The sequence below is a fragment of the Cupressus sempervirens genome, chromosome 11 (genome assembly GCF_028749045.1).
Source record: "Cupressus sempervirens isolate cs-2001-9-10 chromosome 11, ASM2874904v1, whole genome shotgun sequence".
Taxonomy (NCBI): Eukaryota; Viridiplantae; Streptophyta; class Pinopsida; order Cupressales; family Cupressaceae; genus Cupressus; species Cupressus sempervirens.
In genome coordinates, this window is record NC_143128.1 from 536,002,124 (window position 1) to 536,022,666 (window position 20,543).

At 37.4% G+C, this 20,543-nt stretch overlaps 1 protein-coding gene across 2 annotated transcripts in view; it reads left to right on the forward strand.

The window, feature by feature from the left end:
* The first annotated feature begins 665 nt into the window (after positions 1-665).
* Positions 666-20,543, forward strand: part of LOC149530747 (uncharacterized) — a 47,235-nt gene continuing 27,357 nt past the window's right edge. The window contains exons 1-4 of one of the 2 annotated variants that reach the window (XM_089809142.1): positions 737-969; positions 8,442-8,523; positions 8,620-8,695; positions 8,822-9,028. In XM_089809142.1, coding sequence (XP_089665268.1) covers positions 8,627-8,695; positions 8,822-9,028 — 276 coding nt within the window. In that variant the 5' untranslated portion in view covers positions 737-969; positions 8,442-8,523; positions 8,620-8,626. Of the gene's footprint in view, positions 970-8,441; positions 8,524-8,619; positions 8,696-8,821; positions 9,029-20,543 lie in introns of both variants that reach the window. The other variant, XM_089809141.1, reaches the window with a different exon arrangement.

Below are 20,543 nucleotides of genomic sequence, written 5' to 3' on the forward strand. Positions count from 1 at the left end.
TTAAAAATTTATTATGAAATAGTAGGATAATTATATTTATGTCATATTTTATATATTTAATCTAAATTAAATTATATATATTTAATTAATAGTATATAATAAATATATGATCATGTATAATTTGTAATAGTAAATAATTTGAATTTATAATTTTATTATATTTTTAATACTACAAAAATTAATATTTAATTGAATTTATAACTATAAAATATAATATATATTAATTATAACAATATAAATTTATATTTAATAATAAGACATTTTATTATTTATATTTACATTTCTTATATATTATAATATTAAAGCTTTGAAAACTTTTCAAGCTAAAATAATTTTCAAAAAAAATAATAAATACATAATGAACTACTTACAAAATTAAACAAATATGCATTTTTATATCTTAATAATCTATAATGTTATATATAAATAAAACAACAAAATTGTTGCAATATATATATTTTATTATGTTTCTCTTAGTTTATAACCATTCTATATTACTCCTTTTTGTCACTATCTTTCCTCCTCTTACTATTACTCGCTTTGTACCCTTTTTTCTTTTACACAATGCCAACCACAACTAAATTTATCATTGTTGATTTTGCGTTGGGTGGGACCATAGCTGTAACTTAGCTCTTGTTATTAATCTAATGCTAACAAGAATATTTATTAAAAAAAAAAAAGAATACACAACTTTGAATATTCATTTAAAAAGTTATTCTGTTCCCTGCTTTTATCCGTGCACCACTTGTTTTTCAAAGAATTTTTCGTGCTTTCACAAGCCTAACATTGGAATAGAAGATCAGCAGTACTGCGTTGCTTGTCTTCCTGGTTTGATTTGAGTTGCAATTAGGAGTGTATGGCAGACAAATTCACCGTCCAAATCTGTAATTTATCAACTAAGGCAACCGAAAATGATGTGAAAGAATTCTTCGGCTATTGTGGAACTGTACTCAATGTAAAGCTAGAAAGGTAAAGTTTTTCCTTATGATACCCAGTTTGGTTTCTGTATCTCTTGCTTATTCTACTTTAAGATCATCAATTTGGGCGGTATAATTTTTGTGATATGAAAAAACCTTTGAAGTCAAGTTGATCTGTTCAGATAAATGAACTTCAAAGTTTCTCTCTCTATTGTAAAGATTATTTTATGAAATCTTTCTCATGGATAATTGATTCATTGTATTAAGTTTGTTTTGTTGTTTTGAAATTTCAGCCAGCTTATCAACTTTGAATCAGTAGCTCTCAAATCTGAGAAAATAAAAATAACTTCTATGTTTCAAAAGAGCATTTTACTTATATAATGTTTAATATAGGTTTTAAAAATAAAAAATCTCGACAACTTATTTTTAATAAGATAAAATGATGTTGAAGGGGGCATGGACTCTGTAAATCAGAAAGAAGAGCTGAAAGTATATAATAACTGTTGATGACCATAAAATTAGTGCCATAAAACTATTGTACTTTGTCATGAAAAATTCAGATCAGCCATCATTCCTTTGTTATACCCTTCCTAGAATGAAAATCTTCTTCCGTCATTCACTTCTCAGCAGTTTGCTTTCTTCACCGCTACTCTCTACCATCTCTGCAGATCTGCCAGTTAGTTTGTTTCTTCTGTACTTATTTACCATGTTTCCAAGGCTACTTGGTGCTTTTTTTCACTCTTCTGCTCAATTGGCATTGTTGAAAGTTGAAACCTCTTGGATGTCTGTGATTTTTTTGCTCTAGAGCCTTTGGATGCTTTAACTGATCACCCATTCCCCTGCTGACCTACTTCTTTTTAACAAGGCCAAAAGAAGTCTTGGCAGATTCAAACTTCTCTTTGGCAACAACCTTCGTCAACATGTCTGCTGGATTGATCTTTGTATCAATTTTGGCTACCTTTAATTTTCCTTCTTCTACCACATAGTGAACATAGTGAGCATGCTTGTCAATATGTTTGGAATGTCACTAAGAGGAATGATTGTGAGCCATAAAAATTGCACTCTGACTATCAAAAAATAAAACATAATCATCTTGTTGCCAATGTACTTCGTTGAACAAGCATCGCAACCAAATCATCTCTCTAGCACCTTCGGAAAGAGCCAAGTATTCAGCTTCAGCAGAAGAAAGAGCAACACAATGTTGCAGCCTTGAGGCCCAACTAATGGCAGCCCCGACAAATAAGAAAGCATAACTAGTAGCAAACCTGCATTTTTCTCGATCTCCAGCAAGATCTGAATCACTGAATCCTTGCAGCTGAGCATGATTTCTACCAAAACATAATGCATAATCAGAAGTGCCCTTGAGATACCATAATATCCACTTAACCGCTTCCCAATGAGGCTTCCCAGGATTGCTCATGAATCTACTAACAACTCCCACCGCATGAGCAATATCGGGACATGTAGAAACCATAGCATACATTATGCTACCAACTACTGATTTATAAGGAATGTTACTCATAAAGTCCTTCTGTTCTTGTGTTTTGGGACACAAATAAGAAGTTAGATGGAAGTGAGGAGCAAGAGGAATAGGAACAAGTTTTGCTTCAGCCATACCAAACCGCTCTACAACTTTGTCAATGTATGATTTTTGTGACAAAGTAATCACCTTCTTTTGCCTATCTCTAGTGATAGTCATTCCAAGAATCTTTTTGGCAGCCCCTAAATCTTTCATGGCAAACCGAGTAGCTAACTCTTTTGTTAACTTGCTAACTATTCGAGGAGAAGAACCAACAACTAACATGTCATCAACATAGAGTAGAAGAATAACAAACTCACCACTAGGAAGCCTTTTATAGTAGACACATGGATCTGATTCGCACTGGGTGAAATTGTGTTTAGACATGAACCGATCAAATTGAATGTACCACTGCCTTGGAGCTTGCTTAAGCCCATACAAACTTCTCTTCAGCCGACAATAGAGATGTTCTTTTCCTCTTTGAACAAAGCCTTTAGGCTGTTCCATGTACAATTATTCATTGATGTCACCATGTAGAAAAGTCATCTTGACATCAAGTTGTTTTAGTTCAAGATCCCAAATGGCTACCAATCTCAAAACTGCCCGGATTATAGTCATCCGCACAACTGGCGAGAAAATCTCTACAAAGTCTAGTCCCTTTTTCTAAGCATACCCTTTGACAACCAACCGAGCACGGTACCTCTTTCTTCTGCCATCTTCCTCTTTCACTTTATATACTCAATGGGTTTTAAGAGCTTTACGGTTGGGTAGAAGCGGTACTAAATCCCAAGTTTAATTGGCTTTAAGAGAATTCATCTCTTCTTCCATCACAATCATCCACTGATTTTTATCAGTACTTCTGCAAACATCTTTAAAATTAAGTTAATTAACTAGTTCAATTTGATCAGAGATTAAAATCTCAGGATCTGCCTCCTCAAAGTAAACTCATAATTTGAATACTTGGCAAGCATCCTTCTCTGCCTTGTAGATCACCTTAAGTCTGGAATATTTGTCTCCTCAGAATTATTTTGTAGCAATTCATGGGCACTCCCACGTGAAGATGTTTGAATTTGTTGTTTATTCTGGGTATTATCTCTGATCAAATGCCCATTTTCTTGGATGCCTCCATCTATGGCAAGCTGAATTTGAAATCCATTGTTTGATGTTTGCAGTTAGAGACATCCATAGGCTTAAAATGTCTTGCAATGGAAAATGCTGGCAATAACCCAATTGGAAAACTGGAACAGTTACCATCATGTTGATCTATAGAATTGCCAATGTCACAGTGTTCCCTACAAACCGTAATTGGGATTGATTGCCCATGTCCACTGCTCAGGCCAAAGGAACTCCTATCAGGCTCATATGGAGTAGAGAAGTGAAGCTCCATTTCACGACAAGTATCCTGTCTTCTAGCAGCAGCAACATCACTGGAGTCCTGTCTTAACTTCCCAAATTGGCCACCATCAATAGAAACAACCCGTCTCTCATGCTCTGCCATTGTTTGATGTTGAAGACTGTCACTAGTGGTAGTGTCCACGCAAGGTCCACCATGGACATTGTTTTCATCGGGCATGAATAGACATTGACAAACTCTAGCACCATGTTCAAAGGAGTTTGATGCCCAGGTAGATGCTCCATGGTGGTGAGAGAGGTGCGGAGGAGGCCTGTTAAAAGGCTTTGTATCATGAGGGATGTTGGCAATTCCTAAATGTTCGTTGCCATGACTAGTCTCTAATGAGGCACCACCATCAACATGTCGATGAACTTGAAACCGATGCTCTTCCTGATTGCCGTGAAGTCATGTAGGAGGATGTTGATAACAGTTAACATGCTCTGTTTGTGGTGATGGCAAAGTTTCTGTATGAAACAGAGGAACTATATTTGGATGCACTTCATCTCTGGTTGGATTGGCTTGTGAAGGAAGATGTGACGTATCTTCAAACAATTCTTCAAGCTACGAATGATTACAGTCCATGCTCGTAGAAACAAAGGATGAAGATAGAGTAGGATTTGGGGCTAAAACAAAAGTAGGAGTAGAAACCATAGTTTGAATCTGGGAATTTATTGAAGAAGTGTTCTTATTAAACAGAGATATAGAAACAAAGTCTTTAGTAATGCCTTCCTGTGGTGCTGATTGAAGAGCTGGAAACTTTTTCTCAGTAAAGACCACATCTTTGCTCCGCAGAATTTTCTCTGCAACAGGGTCCCATAAACGAAATCCAAACCAATCTTCACCATAGCCCATGAAGATAGACTGCTGTGAGTTTGAATCTAGCTTGCTCTTTTTTTCTTTAGGAACATGAACAAATGCTCGACACCCAAACACTTGAAGATGTGAGTAGGAAATCCTTCTACCCAACCATTCCTCTTTCGGAATTCCAAAGTCCAAACGAGATGAAGGATTTCGATTAATCAAATACATTGCTGTATTGCAGGCCTCTGCCCAGAATTCTTTGCCCAAACTGGCATTAGAAAGCGTGCATCAAACTTTCTCAAGTATGGTTCGATTCAGCCTTTCTGCTGTCCCATTTTCTTGAGGGGTGAATGACACAACTTTCACTGGTCGGATACCATGATCTGCACAAAAGTTATCAAACTCCAACTAACAAAATTCACCTCCATTATTTGATTTTAAACATTTGATGTTGTGCCCACTTTGATTTTCAACAAGAGCATTAAAAACTTTAAATTTTGAGAAAACTTTAGATTTTCTAGAGATCATATAAACCCAAACCTTTCTAGTACAATCATCAAGAAAGGAAACAAAGTAATTTGCGCCTCCATAAGAGGCTACCTTTGTGGGACCGAAGACATCTGAGTGCTAACTCCAATGGTGTTGTCTTCTTGTCATGGCCATTCTTCATAAAGCTGTCATGTTTTTGTTTCCCATGAAGACAATGCTCACAAAATTCCAAATCTGCTGATTGGAGACTTGAAAGTTGATCTCGATTAAGCATAACCTCTAGCCCCTTTTTGCTCATGCGGCATCCTTGTGCTCAAAAGTCATCGCAACTCCCACCTCATCACTAGTTTCTACAACATATAGGCTGTCAACTTTATCCCCTTTGGTGATAACCATGGAACCCTCAATAATTTTCCATGTGTTTGTGAGAAGTGTAAGAAATCCTTGAGCATATAGATGACCAATGGAAATCAAATTCTTTTTTAATTTGGGAACATGCCTAACATCCTTAAGCAATAATTGAGCACCTCCTTCTATTGGTAACAAAATATCACCCTTTCCTACAATTTCACAAGCTTTGTTGTCACCCAAATAGACATTCCCAAATTTACCTTCTTTGTAGTTTGTGAAGGCTTTGCTGCAAGAAAATTCATGAAATGAAGCCCTGGAGTCAATTACCCATGAATTTGAAGTTGTGTCACTTGTTGCAAGAACTAAAATACCATCATTCTTATTATGAATGATGTTTGCTCCGCTGTCCAAAACCTTTTCTTGAACCCTTTTATATTTTCTACAGTCATTTTTAATGTGACCAGCCTTTCCACAAAACCAACAACCATTTTGTCTACCTCGGGACTGTGGTCTTCTAGCTGATTGTGACCTTCAGTTGTTATTATTTCTGCCTCTATGATGAATTCTTCCTCTATTTTCTGTGCTAACCATCGTTAGAGTATCTCCGGATGAAGACTCTTTGTTGGTTCTCCTCATCTCTTCACTAAGAAAAGTAGCAACTACCTCATCATAGACCAATTTGTTTTTGCCCTTAACGGAAGTGTTGATTGATGTTACCACACCATCCCAGCTGTCTGGTAAGGAGCATAGTAAGATGACAGTCTTATTTTCGTCATCTTGAGGAATACTAATGGAGTTTGCTTGACATTAAAGAGTGTTTAACTCATTCATGTGATTCGACATCGCTGTTCCATCCTTCATCTTCAACTTGTAAATCTTCTTCATGATTAAAAAAAAAATTGCAGTAGACGTCGTTTCGTACATACTTTGAAGCTTGTCCCATACCGCCTTTGTTGTCATTTCATTGTTCACATTGAACAAGACGTGAGATATCGAGAGAAAAATCTCTGCCATTGCCTTTTTCATCAATCGTATTCTAAGTCTCATCCGTCATGGAGGTTGGCTTTTTTGCTTTACCTCCGATTGCTGTTGCAAGATCATGCTTGATTAATAATGATTACATCTGTACCTTCCATAGATTGAAATTCTTCCTTGAGAATTTTTGCACTCTTGATTCCTCCATGACTTCGGAATTTGGTCACCGAAATCAATTGCAGGCTCTGATACCAATTGAAAGGTTAATCAAAAGTGTAAATGAAAAGTGCAAAAAAGAAAAACACATAAACACAGAATTTATCCTAGTTCACCACAAATCGTGCCTATGTCCACAGTGAGAGTAGAGGAATATTATTGATTGAAAAAGTGAGTTAGAAATGGATGCAATCAGCATTTATAGATCACAAGTGATCAGCTGAAGAGACATAATAATTGGAGGGAAAATCCCAGGAGACCGTTGGTCTTCACATACTTAACATTACTTATGACTCCCCCTGCACATTCAATTCTAATTACTCATGGACTTCCTCAAGTCACAAGTTTGAACCTGTCATGCACACGAAAGCTCCTCTGAACTTATAGATGGTCATATGCTTCAGCAGTAACCATTCATTCTTCCCTACAGGTTCACTCAGCATCCATGCTTGTTCTCAACCTTTTCTCTCAATATCTGATAATGCTTTTAATAAAGTCTATCATCTTAGAATCTTCCTCTGTGATACTAAATGATGTTATGCACCTACAATTGTAACCAGTTTTCCTTCACTCCTACATCTAATCACTCAGAGAACTAATTAAAGAACTTTGGTTTATGTTCTTTCAACTTAAAGCTGTTAGGAATTTCTGGGTGCTAAAGAAATAAAAAGAAAAAGGATATGGCATTCAGGCCATTCAGTTGAAACTTGAAACACGACAAAACAGAAAAAAGTTCAAAAGAGAACTTCAATTATATTTCTACTTAAACACCATCTGCTAGAGGGTAAACTGTCTTCCAGATATTCTTGTGAACTATTTCTTACCAAGACAATTACGATTCTATGGGTATCATCCTTGTTCCTTAAACTAATAACAGGGCTATTTCATTGGCAATGGAAATCTAATTTTTATTTTTGTGTTTACATGGCTCCTCCAAATTTAATTGAGTCTATTACCAGGGCCCATTCTATAGGCAAGTTCTTTACATCGATCCCTGGTTTCTTAGTTTCTAAAACTAATCCAGACCTTTACTAATTTCAAACTATCTTTTATTTTTAGTAACTATCATTGCTTTCTATAAAAAAATTACCCTCTTATATACGTACTTGATGAATTGACATACAGCTTACCCCAAATTAAATATGCCTTTTAAAGTCAATTGGATTTGATATGGTGTCATTATTGACAAGGGATTTTAATAGACCTAAATCAATTGTTTTCCATCCTTTTTTGAGACTTTTTATGACCTTATACTTGGCGTCCATGAGAATTTACCGGTCAGACCAAGATTATGTCAAGAAATTTCCTTGGTTTTTAAATCCCTAGGGATGGATATACATGTGTGCTTATTCTATGGGGAAATTTGTTTCCAAAGCACCTACTGTTCCTTTTTTATGTGCAAGCAATCCATTTATAACTATCTGAAATTTCTTGGCTCGGATATTATGTCTTCAAATCTCTCCTCCAAAAGAGACTTTACAATCTTGTTATTTACCTCCACTCACCATTACGGAAGTCCTGTTGATATTGAATTGCAGCACAAAAGATTTACAGAAATAACTATATGCATAGTATTAGTCTTCGAAAATTTTGTTTGTTTTTAGCATCCAGGACCAGACTATGTGCATACACCAGACGCGTATGAAATATGTGTTAGATGAAATATATAGAATTCAACATAAAGATTAAATATCGGGAATTTAGTAAAACTTTAACAATTGGTTACTCTTTTGACATGTTTAATTGAATTGTCAAATCTAATATTTGAGAGTTGGTAAAGAGGATAGGGAAAAAACAGCACATATAGTTTTCTTCTCCGACTTCGTTCTCTGTATAAGCGGAGACTACTGATCAACTAAGAAGTAAGTTCATTTAAGAAGATGTATAAGGTTTATATCTGAAGATTGACAATCCCTAAAGTTATCTTGATTGTTGGTTTTTTGGAATGGTGATGGTAGTGCTGGAATGTATGCACGAGTTGCATTTGTGACTTTCAAGGAGCCTTATGCTTTAGAAACTGCCGTTCTCTTGAGTGTAAGTAAGTTTAATTTTTGTCAATCAGTGGTGTAGTACTATATATTGTTAAAAAAGAGCAGACTTATTGATCATTAGATGGCTATTATTTTGTGTTTTTTTTTACGTATTTGAATATTTGGACAGGGATCAAGCATCAGAGGTCAAAAAGTATGTATAGTTCCATGGGGAGGGTCTGAGGACGCAGTTATGCGCTGGAAGAAGCACTCAATGGGTATTTCTAAAGAAGATCAGAGAAGAGTAGAATCAGAACTTAAACAAAAGGATAGAAGTGGCAGAACTTACAACAACATGAAAGAAATACGGCAGGAAAATGTGGAGGACAATCCAAATGTACGCTCACGTTCTTTAACTATATATGATATTTATACATTTTCATATTTATTTGCTTTCCTTTTGAAGAAAAAATAAATTATTCCTTTATTATCAGCTAAGAGCAGCTCAAGTGCTGCTTTCAGTTAGTTTTCCTTGTTAAATTGTGGAGATAGATTTAATGCCTTTTTATTTAGTTTCCTAGTCTGTTTCTTATATGTCCGAATCCACCCAAGACTTAAACCCTTGTTCATGTGGCACATTCCATTGAGTTGTCTAGTGACTTTTTAGTTAGTTTCCTAATTGGTTTCTTGTGTATCCCAGTCCACCCAAGACTTGCACTCTTTTTCAAGTGCCCAAAAACAGGAGCACATTCCATTGAGCTTGATCTAATTGTTCTGCTAACAATTGAGGAGATGCATTTTCCACTCATGCAACTCAATGAATATCATCAATTTCCTAAGAAAAAAACAATACGTTTTCCCTTGTTTATTTTTCATTGGTTTGTGTCCTCGTTTTTATGATTATTCGTCTTTCAGGGCCTCTATTGTATTAATTAATTTATAAGCACTGACATTTTTGATGGAAAACCACAAGGAAATAACTCAACCCTTTGAAAATTCATCATCTTGAGTTGTGAATATTTTTCTCTTGGAATGCAAAGCTGTAGAAAACTGAACTATCAGCAGAGGGATCAAAAGTGCAAAAGGAATTCATTTTCTTAGTGGCACAGTTGGAAGTACTAAGAAATAGATAAGAGCATTCACAACAACATGCGGCTCAAAGGAGGATAACTGAAATTAACAAATATTTCAAAGGACAAAAATTGTGCATATTAAATTCTTCTTCTAGTTGCAAAAACAGATACTAATTCCATATATACCACATGCTCTCTAACTTTGTCTGCAACTGACTTTATCTCAACTACTTAAATGAATGAATGAAAGATTTGATTGACCTCTAGGAGACCAAAATGTCTATGGGACCACCTAGCAACACTAAGGAAGATGTATACACCATACAATGTAGGTCACCTTGAAAAAATATGCAAGGTCAGCAAACCTAAACTTGAGACATTGTCACTTTCTTCTTAAGGTTAGATCTGCCATTGTTTATGTTGGGAAGAAATTCCCTTGGTTTTTGTCATTCTCAAATCTTCAAAAAAGGCAATTGAAGGGTCAGCCCTCAGACTTTTGATGCATTTGCTTCTAATGTTTTTGATTAAGGAAAACAGGATTTAACAGGGCCCTGAAACCCATACAATAAAAAGAACAGTCATAAAAGATCGCTTAAAGTAGCAACAGTAACTAAAAGCATACCAAAGAAACATCTCCCTACAAAAAGACGGGAACCAATGAAAAGCCAAGGAGAAAGGACAAAAAGCCAGGTCATCCCAAAAAAGCTAGGGCGCTCAGGGAATCTCTCTTAACATTTCTGCTGCATTAATGTGGAGCTCCGAAAGTCTGCCTGCTGCCTCCTTCATTTCTGAATGCTCTTTATCAAGATCCAGAGTTTTCGTCTTCCTTGTGCTGGATCTTTTGCGCTTCCTAAAGCAATCCTCAGGGGTCTTTTCCTTGGTGCTATGGTAGGTCAAATCCTCATCCTTACTGGTTCTATGATCCTCCATATTGTTGTTAAGGATCTTGATGTTTTCATTGGCTTTCTTAAGGACATTGCAGCTTTGTTCTACAATGATCCCCATGGAGCTTTCCATAATTTCAACCCTTTTTATGACTTCCTGCACCCTGTCATCCTTGTTCTTTTCTTCCTTAGTGATTATGTTCTTCAGGCTGTAGTTTTCTCTTTCAAGGCTGCACACCTTGTACTTTAGGTATTGGAGTTCATGGAAGATCCATTTTGTAGTACGGAAACTGTCCACAGCACTATTCTTGGCATTGTTGATGACGTCCATGTCCGGGTGCTCCTTAGCAGTGTCACTGAAAATAATCAGGGCCAGATCGATTGATTGCTCCATTAGTATTTTGCCTTCATCATCCTCTTTTACTTGAGTTCTAATTAGTTCTTTGTTTAACCCCATCTTGGCCGAGGTAGTGTCGAAATTTCTCCATACCACCTTTCTATCTCTGCCAGTAATTGAGCAATTGTATCGGCTGGTACCAAAATCCTCAAAGCCTTGGTTTTGATCAACCCTCTTGCTTCCTTCCAACACATCCCCCTTGACCCCTTTTTTCTCCTTGGCTTCAGGATGTTTTCTTTTTTGACCCCTGACAGTATTCTCAGAATCCTCTTTGTTTTTCGGCATTTTTATAGTGATGGTTTTCTTTCCCTTTTTCCTCTCCAAACCCTCCTCTTCTCTATTCTCCTCTGCACCTTCAGCACTCTCTTCCCCCGTGTCCATTCCTTCAGCCCCTTCATTATACTCCCTATCAGAGGAGAAATCAAGGTCATGCTTGGGTTGATGAGTAGTATCTCTTTTATTTTCCTGTCTGATGTTGTGTTTCCCATAGCCTCTTTGTGGAGTATCATCCTTATCCGATTCAGTGTGCATATCTTGGCTATCTTCTGTGTTCAATGGCAAATAGTTATCTTCCAACTCTTCCGAGTCCTCTCTATCCTTCTTCCCATCCTTTTTAGGTTTAATTTGTTTTCCCATTGTCCTGGCTTTGAAGAATTCATAAATTAAAAGTAAAAGCCCCTGATTGAGTGTCGGATTCCTAGTGTGCTTCTCCTGATATTCATTTATATTCGCATTCATTGAAGAGTAAAGATAAAAGGGGATAGAAATTTTGGCCCCATACCTAAAGTGATTTAAAATCATGAAGCGGTAAGCGCATAGCCGATCAAATCTGGTATCAAAGGTGACATACTTGATAATAGCCCTTAAAACAAACCTCCATAGCCGCTTTATGGAACTTGGGAGATAATTGGTACCTCTCTTCGCAAGAGCTTTCTTCTCCTCTTGATCCTTAGTAAATTCCACCACCACTTGGCTCGAGATTTTCCAATCTTTGTAAAATTTCTTCCCCATGATGGGAATACCAGTGACTGTAGAAATAACATCCTCAGTCATAGTAAACTTAACTCCATCAATTTTCACAATGCCCTCATTCTAGCTTTTCACCATAGCCTTGGTGACTGAGGGATTCCAACCATGTAGCCTTTCTATAAAGGTTGTGAGATCCCCTTTTTTCAAAATTTCCCAAACCTTCAACCTCCTACGCCATTGCTAGGCTTCATCCTCTGGTTCCCTCCTATGCCTTTCCCCAACCATTTTATCCTTGATGATAGCCTGAAACCTAGTATCAAAACCCCTCAGTGTAAAAGAGTCTCTTCTTGTTTTCTTTAGTCTGTTATCAGTCTTATTATCCAGCAATCTGAAGTCTATCATTGAATTAAGAGGATAAAGATGATTGATGTGAGGAATACGAGTGATATCGTACTTCCACATCACATTTCTGCACATTCCCCATAAAGCACTAACTATCATAATAAATTTATACATCAAATTTCTGACCCTCCTCCAAGTCGTATTATCTATCATAATGATTTTTAATTATGCCCAATCTTCCTGGGATCCTTTCCCATTCAATCATATCTTTAATTTCTGACGGGAGATTATTGCCTTCTGTCCACTTGGCCATCCCATTGTACTTGATGGCCCAATTAGCCAAGCTGTCAGCCACTTGGTTGGCCTCCCGGTACTCATGTGCCACATAGATTTCTTCAAAAGATTTGAGAAGAAAAATGCATTCTTCTATAATGTTCTCTGTTGTCCAGGTAGGTTTATTCTTCTCCTTAAGGCAATCTATAATGTTTTTCGAATCGCCTTCCAACCAAAGTTTTCTCACAGCCATATCTTTAGCTAGCTTAATGATATAACGAGCTGCTATAGCCTCCACATAATGGTTGGTTTGAGTACCAAGGGGAGCAGCCACTGCAGCAATACCTTTACCGAAGCTGTTTCTAATAATACCTCTCACTCCAGCCTTTCCCAGGTTGCCTTTGGCCTCCCCATCGAAGTTAGCTTTACACCATCCCTCAGGCGGCATCAACCATATACACCCTTCCCTCTTTCGTTTATTATTTTCATTGGTGCCAATAGAGGGGATAGGACCTTTGATAGTAGAATAATTCTCCATCAAAGAATTCATGCATTTGTGGAAAACAACCTCGGCCTGAGTTTCCTTGTCCCTAAAAATTCTATTGTTACGCTCTTTCCAAACCCCCCAGCAAACAGGGGGTAAGGTCCAATTCCACAAAACCCTGTCATCACTCCCAAATCTACGATGGTTCCACTACTCAAACACTTCTAGGATGTTGGAAGGAAAACACCGGGATATGTTAGAAAAACACAGGAAAAGAGACCATATAATGTTAATGAAAGGGCAATGGATGAAAAGGTGATCAACACTCTCACATTGATTTTTACAAAGAATGCATCTGTTAGGCATCATATTTCCCCTCTTTGTGAGGTTATCCACCGTCAAGATGCAATTTTGGAGCATAATCCAGAAGAAGATGTTGATTTTTGGAATGAGCCCCGAGAACTAGGCTTTAGCCCACACAGGGGAAGGACCAAAATTTTGTAGATTTTCATAGCTAGAGGCCATAGTGTAAATGTCATTAACAGTCTCTCCCCAGATAATGGTGTCTTTCTTGAGAGATAAGGGGATATGTCCAATCAGGTCCATGAGTGCCTTGAGATCCAAGGATATCTCAGCCAAGTCAATCCATTCATTCTGATTCCTGTAGTCACTCACCCTGCTCCCAAATCTATTAATGCAAACATTTGCCCATCTGCTGAAAGGTTCAATTTCCCAGATAGGGCCAACCCTGAGCCAATCATCATGCCAAAAGTTGATATCTTCTCCATTGATAAGTTTCTATTTAGCTTTGTCGAAGGCAAAGCTCTTAGTCCTCAATATGCCATTCCAAATAATAGAACCCCTAGGATTAGCTTCTCTATTAATGAATTGTTTGAGACTAAGGTTTGCCATGTACTTTAGCTCCATAATATCTCTCCATTCCCCTCTAGAATTAAAGATTCTCCAGATTTTTTTTGCTTGGAGAGCACTGTTAACCTATTTCAGCTTTCTAATCCCCAGGCCCCCTTTATTCTTGGGTCTACATATATTCTCCCAAGCCACTAGAGGGTATTTTTTGTTCTCATTAGTTCCAGACCACATGAATTGCCTCTAAATGGCCTCCAAATGCTCAGCAACCTTGGGAGGGATAGTAAAGAGGCTGAGAGCATAAGTTGGAAGGTTTTAGAGGGCAGACTTGATCAATAATACTTTACCAGCTTGGCTAAGAGTAACACCTTTCTAGCCCACTAGTTTTCTATTAAACCTGTCAATGAGATTGTCCCAAAACCAGTCAGGCGATTTGGTTCCCAAAGGAAGGCCTAAGTAAACAGAGAGAAGAGTCCCAATATTACAGCCCAAGACGCAAGCAATTTTCCTCTGTCAATGAGGGGGAGTATTGAAGAAAAAAACCAAACTCTTATCCTAGTTAATGAGCTGACCAGAGGCCTTGGAATAGGTATTGAGAATCCCTTTGACGCTTCGTGCTTCTCTAATCGACGCCTCACCTACCAAAATCGTATTATCCACAAATTGCTGATGGATAAAGACCAGAGGACCTGAAGAAGGTTTCAGTCCCACCAAATCCCCCCTACTTCTTTTGGAATTAATAAGTCTGCCTAGACCTTCAGCAAGGATGATGAAAAGAATAGGAGATAAAGGATCCCCCTAACGGAGACCTCTAGAAAATTTGAAAAAATCCGAAGGGGTTCCATTAGCAATAACCTCAAAGGTAGGGGAGGAGATCAATTGAGAAATTATCTTTCTCACTGTGGAATTGAAACCAAAAGCTTCAAGCACTCTATCCTAAAACCCCCAATCCACCTTATCATAAGCTTTAGAAAGATCAAGTTTAAGCAGGAAGCCCTCCTTTACCAGCTTCCAAAGAATGAATAACTTCATGGACCTCAATGATGGAGTCAAAAATTTGTCTACTAGGCACAAACCCAGATTGTTGCGGAGCAATAATCCCAAGAAGTAATTTAATAATTTTATTGGTTAAGACTTTAGCAAAAATCTTGTAGAGAGAATTGCAAAGGCTAATAGGCCTGAAAGATCAAAAGAATCAGCCCCAGTAACTTTCAGAATCAAGACCAAAAAAGTAGCATTAATTTCTTTAAGCAGATTCCTAGCACCAAAGAATTCTTGAACAACTTTGACAAGGTCATAATGGATAACATCCCAGTACATCTAGGAGCAAAAGGTGGGGAACCCATCAGGACCAAGGGCCTTTTTAGTAGGCAAAGAAAAAATTGCCTCTTTAATTTCCTCCATTTTGGGAATAGCTAGTAAGGCCCTATTCTTAGCCTCATTTATAATAGAAGGGATAGTATCAAGGATGATATTTTGATCCTCTTCAGGCAAATTGAGATCTTTAGTAAGAAGAGAGGAAAAATACCTGATAGCCTCCTTAGCTATCTTTTTATCTTCCCTTATCATATCGTCTCCCTTTTTAATCTGGTTGATTCTGTTGGCCGCCCTATGTTTCATAGTGGAAAGGTGAAAGAACCTTGAGTTTTTATCCCCTTCTTTGAGCCAGATTGACCGTGATCTCTGTCTCCAAAACATTTCCTCCTTTCCAACAATATTGTGAAGATCAGCAATGATGTTCTTCTCTGTATTCATCTTAATTTCATCATACCCCCATGTCTAGATCTCTTCCTGTACCTTCGCAAGTTCCTCCATAACCCTTTCTTTGGTTTGGAAAATATTTCCAAAGTCACTTTTGTTCCATATTTTGATTTCGGATTTAATGAATCTTAGTTTTTTGGACACCTTGTACATAGCTGTTCCATCAACCTCTATCCCCCACCACCCCTTGATTTTATCATATAGGCCAGGGTGCGCCGACCACATTTTCTCAAATCTGAAAGGGAAAGCTTTCTTTCTATTAATTCTATCAATAGAGAGAGAGATAGGGGAGTGATCTGAACCAAGCCGAACTAGCGAAGAAAGATTGCATTGAAACTAACACATCCAATCCAAAGTTAAGAGAGCTTTGTCCAATCTCACCTGAATGCAATCCGAGCCTATTCTCCTGTTGGACCATGTGAACTTGCATCCACCAAGATCCACATCCATGAGAGCTAAGTCCCTTATCAGGTCAGCTAAATGTTTCCTACTATCCACATTAGGCGGAAGACCTCCTAGCTTCTCAGTAGCCAAAAGGGGGTATTAAAATCTCCCATAATAATACCCTTAGACTCTCCAATCTGAGAAACTAAGTTCAAATTTTTAAGCCAAAAGTTTCTTCTGCCATTCTTAGTATTGGGGGCATATAGATTAAGAAGAAACCATCTCTCCGGAGTCTTTGGATCGAAAATATTCATGAGTAAGATATTATCTTCATCAAAAATGATATTAGCATCCAAGGAATCCTTCCATATAGTAAGAAGACCACTAGACGCCCCATCCAAGTTAGTGGCCGAGTTTCTCCAACCATTACCAAAGGAGATCTTATCAACTTTTTCCTTTTTCATTTTAGTTTCCAGAATTAAAAAAAGATCTGGCCATTGATCTCTAATCATACTCCTAACAATTTCCTGTTTGTAGATTCCATTGAGTCCACGAATGTTCCAGGATATAATCTTCATATTTTAAAATTATGGCAAGCTTCTTGGATGGTTTTTTGAGTTCCATCCGAAATATTCCTCCTTGCTTCTTCCTTTCTAATTTGTTTCAAGCTCTTCCTACCTGGGTTACTTGAAGATCCTCTAGTCTCCACTTTGACCTTGCTCCTTGTTGCTACTGGTGAGGCTGGTGAAGGGTCTCTACTGTTTTTCTTTTTCTTATGGGTAACTTGAGTCCAGGGGTTCTCATTGGTGTCCTTGCAACTATCTAAGAGTGATTCCAAATGAGATAAGTGCTCAGGCGAGGCATCTGAGACCATGTCTAGGAATCTACTTACCATCGATGGAGAGAACCCTTTACCCTGAGATGGTTTGTTCACCCCTTCCACAAGAGTCCCATCTAGAGAGTCTGTGGATTCCACAACAACCTGATTCTCAGTGATACTGGCTACCTCCATTCCTCCTTTGTCCTCCTTAAGAGATATATTGCCAAAAAGATCCTTTCCTGCATTGTCTTCCACATTGTTGTTCTGCTTTGGCTCAGAGCCTTTCAGGATCTTATTATTATCCCCCAAAAGGACAATAAGCTATGATTTCTTAATAGATGCAATATCCCCAGTTTTTGCATTTTCATCCAATGTGTTGGGTTCCTTAGGTGGAGGCACAATGTGCTTTCTCCCTTGGTCCTTTTCATGTGAGGTTTTTTCCTTCCATACCTTGGGTGCTTCAATTGAAAACATTTGGTTGTGTTTTCCCTTTTTGAGATTTGCTTTACAGGCCTTTTCCTTGTCTTTGATAACTAGGCAAGCCTTCGCTTTGTGTCCAGCCTTTTTACAATGGAAACAAGCAAAAGAAACAAACTCATAGTCAATCTGTTGCACTCTTTTACCCAGATGAGACTACAACTCAATCACCTGAGGCATATCCTGTCCTTCAACCACACCCACACATACCCTAGCATACTTTAGTCTCTTCTTGGTTGCTGTAACCGAAGCTATGGACAAACATTCCCAAAAGAGTTGGCAATGCCAACCAAAACATCTTTATGCCAATATTCTAGGGGAAACTCTGGAAGCCTTATCCAAATTGGGGCCTAAGTAAGAAAATCATTGTTCAAATCTAGATTGGAAGTCCACTTTTGAAGGATAAGAGTAGATTTACCCATCGTCCAATTCCCTGCAAAAAGAACCCTAGAGTAATCCTCTTGACATGTGAACTCCAAAGACATAAACTCTATAGCCATAGCTGTTACTTCAATGTGCCCTTTCAATTCCCATTTGTTTCTAGCAAAGGTCCTCACCAAATCTATATTAGGTCAAGGGCCAATGAATTTGCCCACTAGGGTAACTGCCATTCCCAAAATGTTATGGTCTATGATTTCAGAGGGAACCTCTACAGCGAAAACCCCTTTTTTCTTATGTGTTTTATCAATAATCTTGGGAAAAGATGACTTACCTATGGGTTTAACACCAAATAGGTTATTCCATTTCCCCCAGGCTCGAGGGGTACCTCCTCTAGATGCTCTATGTACCAAAACATGAGCAGGAATCTCACCTGGGTGCGGCTGCAAGTCACGTGGGTCCCCATCTTCCACAACTTCACCCTTCCCGTCGTCATTGACCTGCTCAAAACCCAGAGACTGGGATCCCTGTATCCCTATGGAGTTTTCGCTCAAACAATCTAAACCTCCCACCCCCTCCCGCTTCACTCCACTCCGCTCTCCCATCGCCATGAGGTAATGTGTTGTTGTAGCTTGGGCACTCAATATGTAGAATCATTCATTTCCATAGCCCCAAAGTTACAAAATAAACATATTTTGTCTTTCATTCTTCCTTGGGAACTAGCCATCTATTTCACATCAAAGCTGATGAGAGCTTGTTTTTAATTGAACTTACTGACATTTTCTTCCTTCCATTTGATTTCTGTCCCAATGTAGGTTTTCTAATGGTTCTCTCCTCCTAGTGAGTTTCTTTGTCCACACAGTTAGCTTGAAATGTTTTGCTTTTTAATTTCCTAATAAACATCTTTTACTTGTGTAGGCTAATGCCCTACATATGCATCCACTTGATTTTTATTTTGTCTAATTGATCTTGCTCATCTAACTCTTTTCCCACTATCATTTTTAATGTTGGTTAATATTTGTCTTTTGTTTTTTAGGTAGCCTAGTAGGTAGATTATAGCCATTGGTTTCAAAGAAGAGGTACCTGTCTTAATTAAGTATTTTGTTTGGAGCTAAGACTTTAATACTGGAATTGCTTGTGGTTGAGTGTTTTTGAATTCTCTCACATATCTACTTTCTAGGTCCAATGTATTGCCATCCCATACTCTACAGTCCACACCTATATAATCCCTTTGGCATGGAAAGCAACCCAAAAAAATCCTTGTGATATTTCAATTTGACAACTCTTCTACAACACTTCCACAACTCTTACATATCCTTATCTATTCTATATTGATTATAGTTCTTAAATCCTTCCATTTGTTCTTCTAGCAGGACTCCTAACAAATTTTATTATGGACTAAGTTGCTGGTTTGGATTCGGGTTTGAAATTCTTTTAGATTTTTTTTGGCGTGGGTTTGAATTCATTTTGGGTTTGTATAATACATACATACATATCAGCAAATAAGTTCGGACACCACTATGCTAATAGTAAAGAAATATAGCAAAACACTATCATATATATTAATGTTTTAGTCCAAATGACATAACAAAATGCCAAAATACACCACCATGTCAATGTTTCAGTTCAAAATAATAATGTCAACATTAAAAATCAGCATCACTGATCAAATATCATTAAACGATATCGTCATCATCTGGCTGTTGCAAATTAGAAGCACAAATAGCTCACAAACAAGCTTAAAGCATGCAACAATCACCTTTCAACACTCTAGCAATGACAACCAAATAAGAAAGTTTAGCAATGGAAGCAGTTTTCTTTTTCATTCACAAATGCACAAATGCCATATAAAACATCCCTTTTGACCTTTTAAGTGGTCACTTTTGGGGTTGTAGGGTTGAACAGACCAAATTAGGCAAGCAAAAAAACACTTTCAAAAAGTCAAAAAAGAAGAAGTTTTTAGGTCAAATTGAGCCCAGGTTTTACAGCTGGGCATCAAATTCATTACAAATTCCGCCAAATTCTGTTCAGGTCCTTCTGACAGAATTTGGAGCAAATTTGATTGTCTGCAGTGAAATTTGGACCGAATTCGACAAGGACCAGAATTAGTAACAAATAGAACCTAACTTTTAAGCCTCCAGGGAACAATCTGGTAACATAGATTATTGAAATCAAGACCAAGATATTCATATTCTGTTGTTAGCTATAACAACTTGCTCTCAAAAAGGAAGTTTATGTGCTTTATATCTTTCAAGAGAGAATCGAGACTTCAGTTTTCTGGATGCCAACTTGCATCCATAATTCTTTATAAAGGAGGTAAAGTTCCTTCAAGCATTCTGTTAAACTGAGAATTGATTTTGCAATTAAAAGGAGATCAAAAGCATATGTAAGTAACTTCACGACATAGCTAAGTGCATTTTACTACCAAATTTGTTTATCCACTTTTCTATTTTATTTATATCCAGTCCAATGATTTTAGGGAATAATATGAAACCTAGTTTGATACCAGCATTGCTATTATAACATTTTGACAATTTTGTATGTGGCTTCTACTTTAACAATAAAGCATGAAATTTTTCTCTCTGTATTCATCTAGTGCACCAATTTCCTCAACCCACATCCCATCTTTGCTTCGAGTAAATATGTTAAAGGTTTTCTTGAAATCAATGAAGTAGAAAAATCTTCTTGTCAATGTTTATCCAATTCTTTTTTGATCAGATATCATAAGTGATGCTGAAGTATTAAAAGATTTAAAACACGCTTCTCTCTATTGGTTGAGGATTTATAAATTATTGGTTGAAAT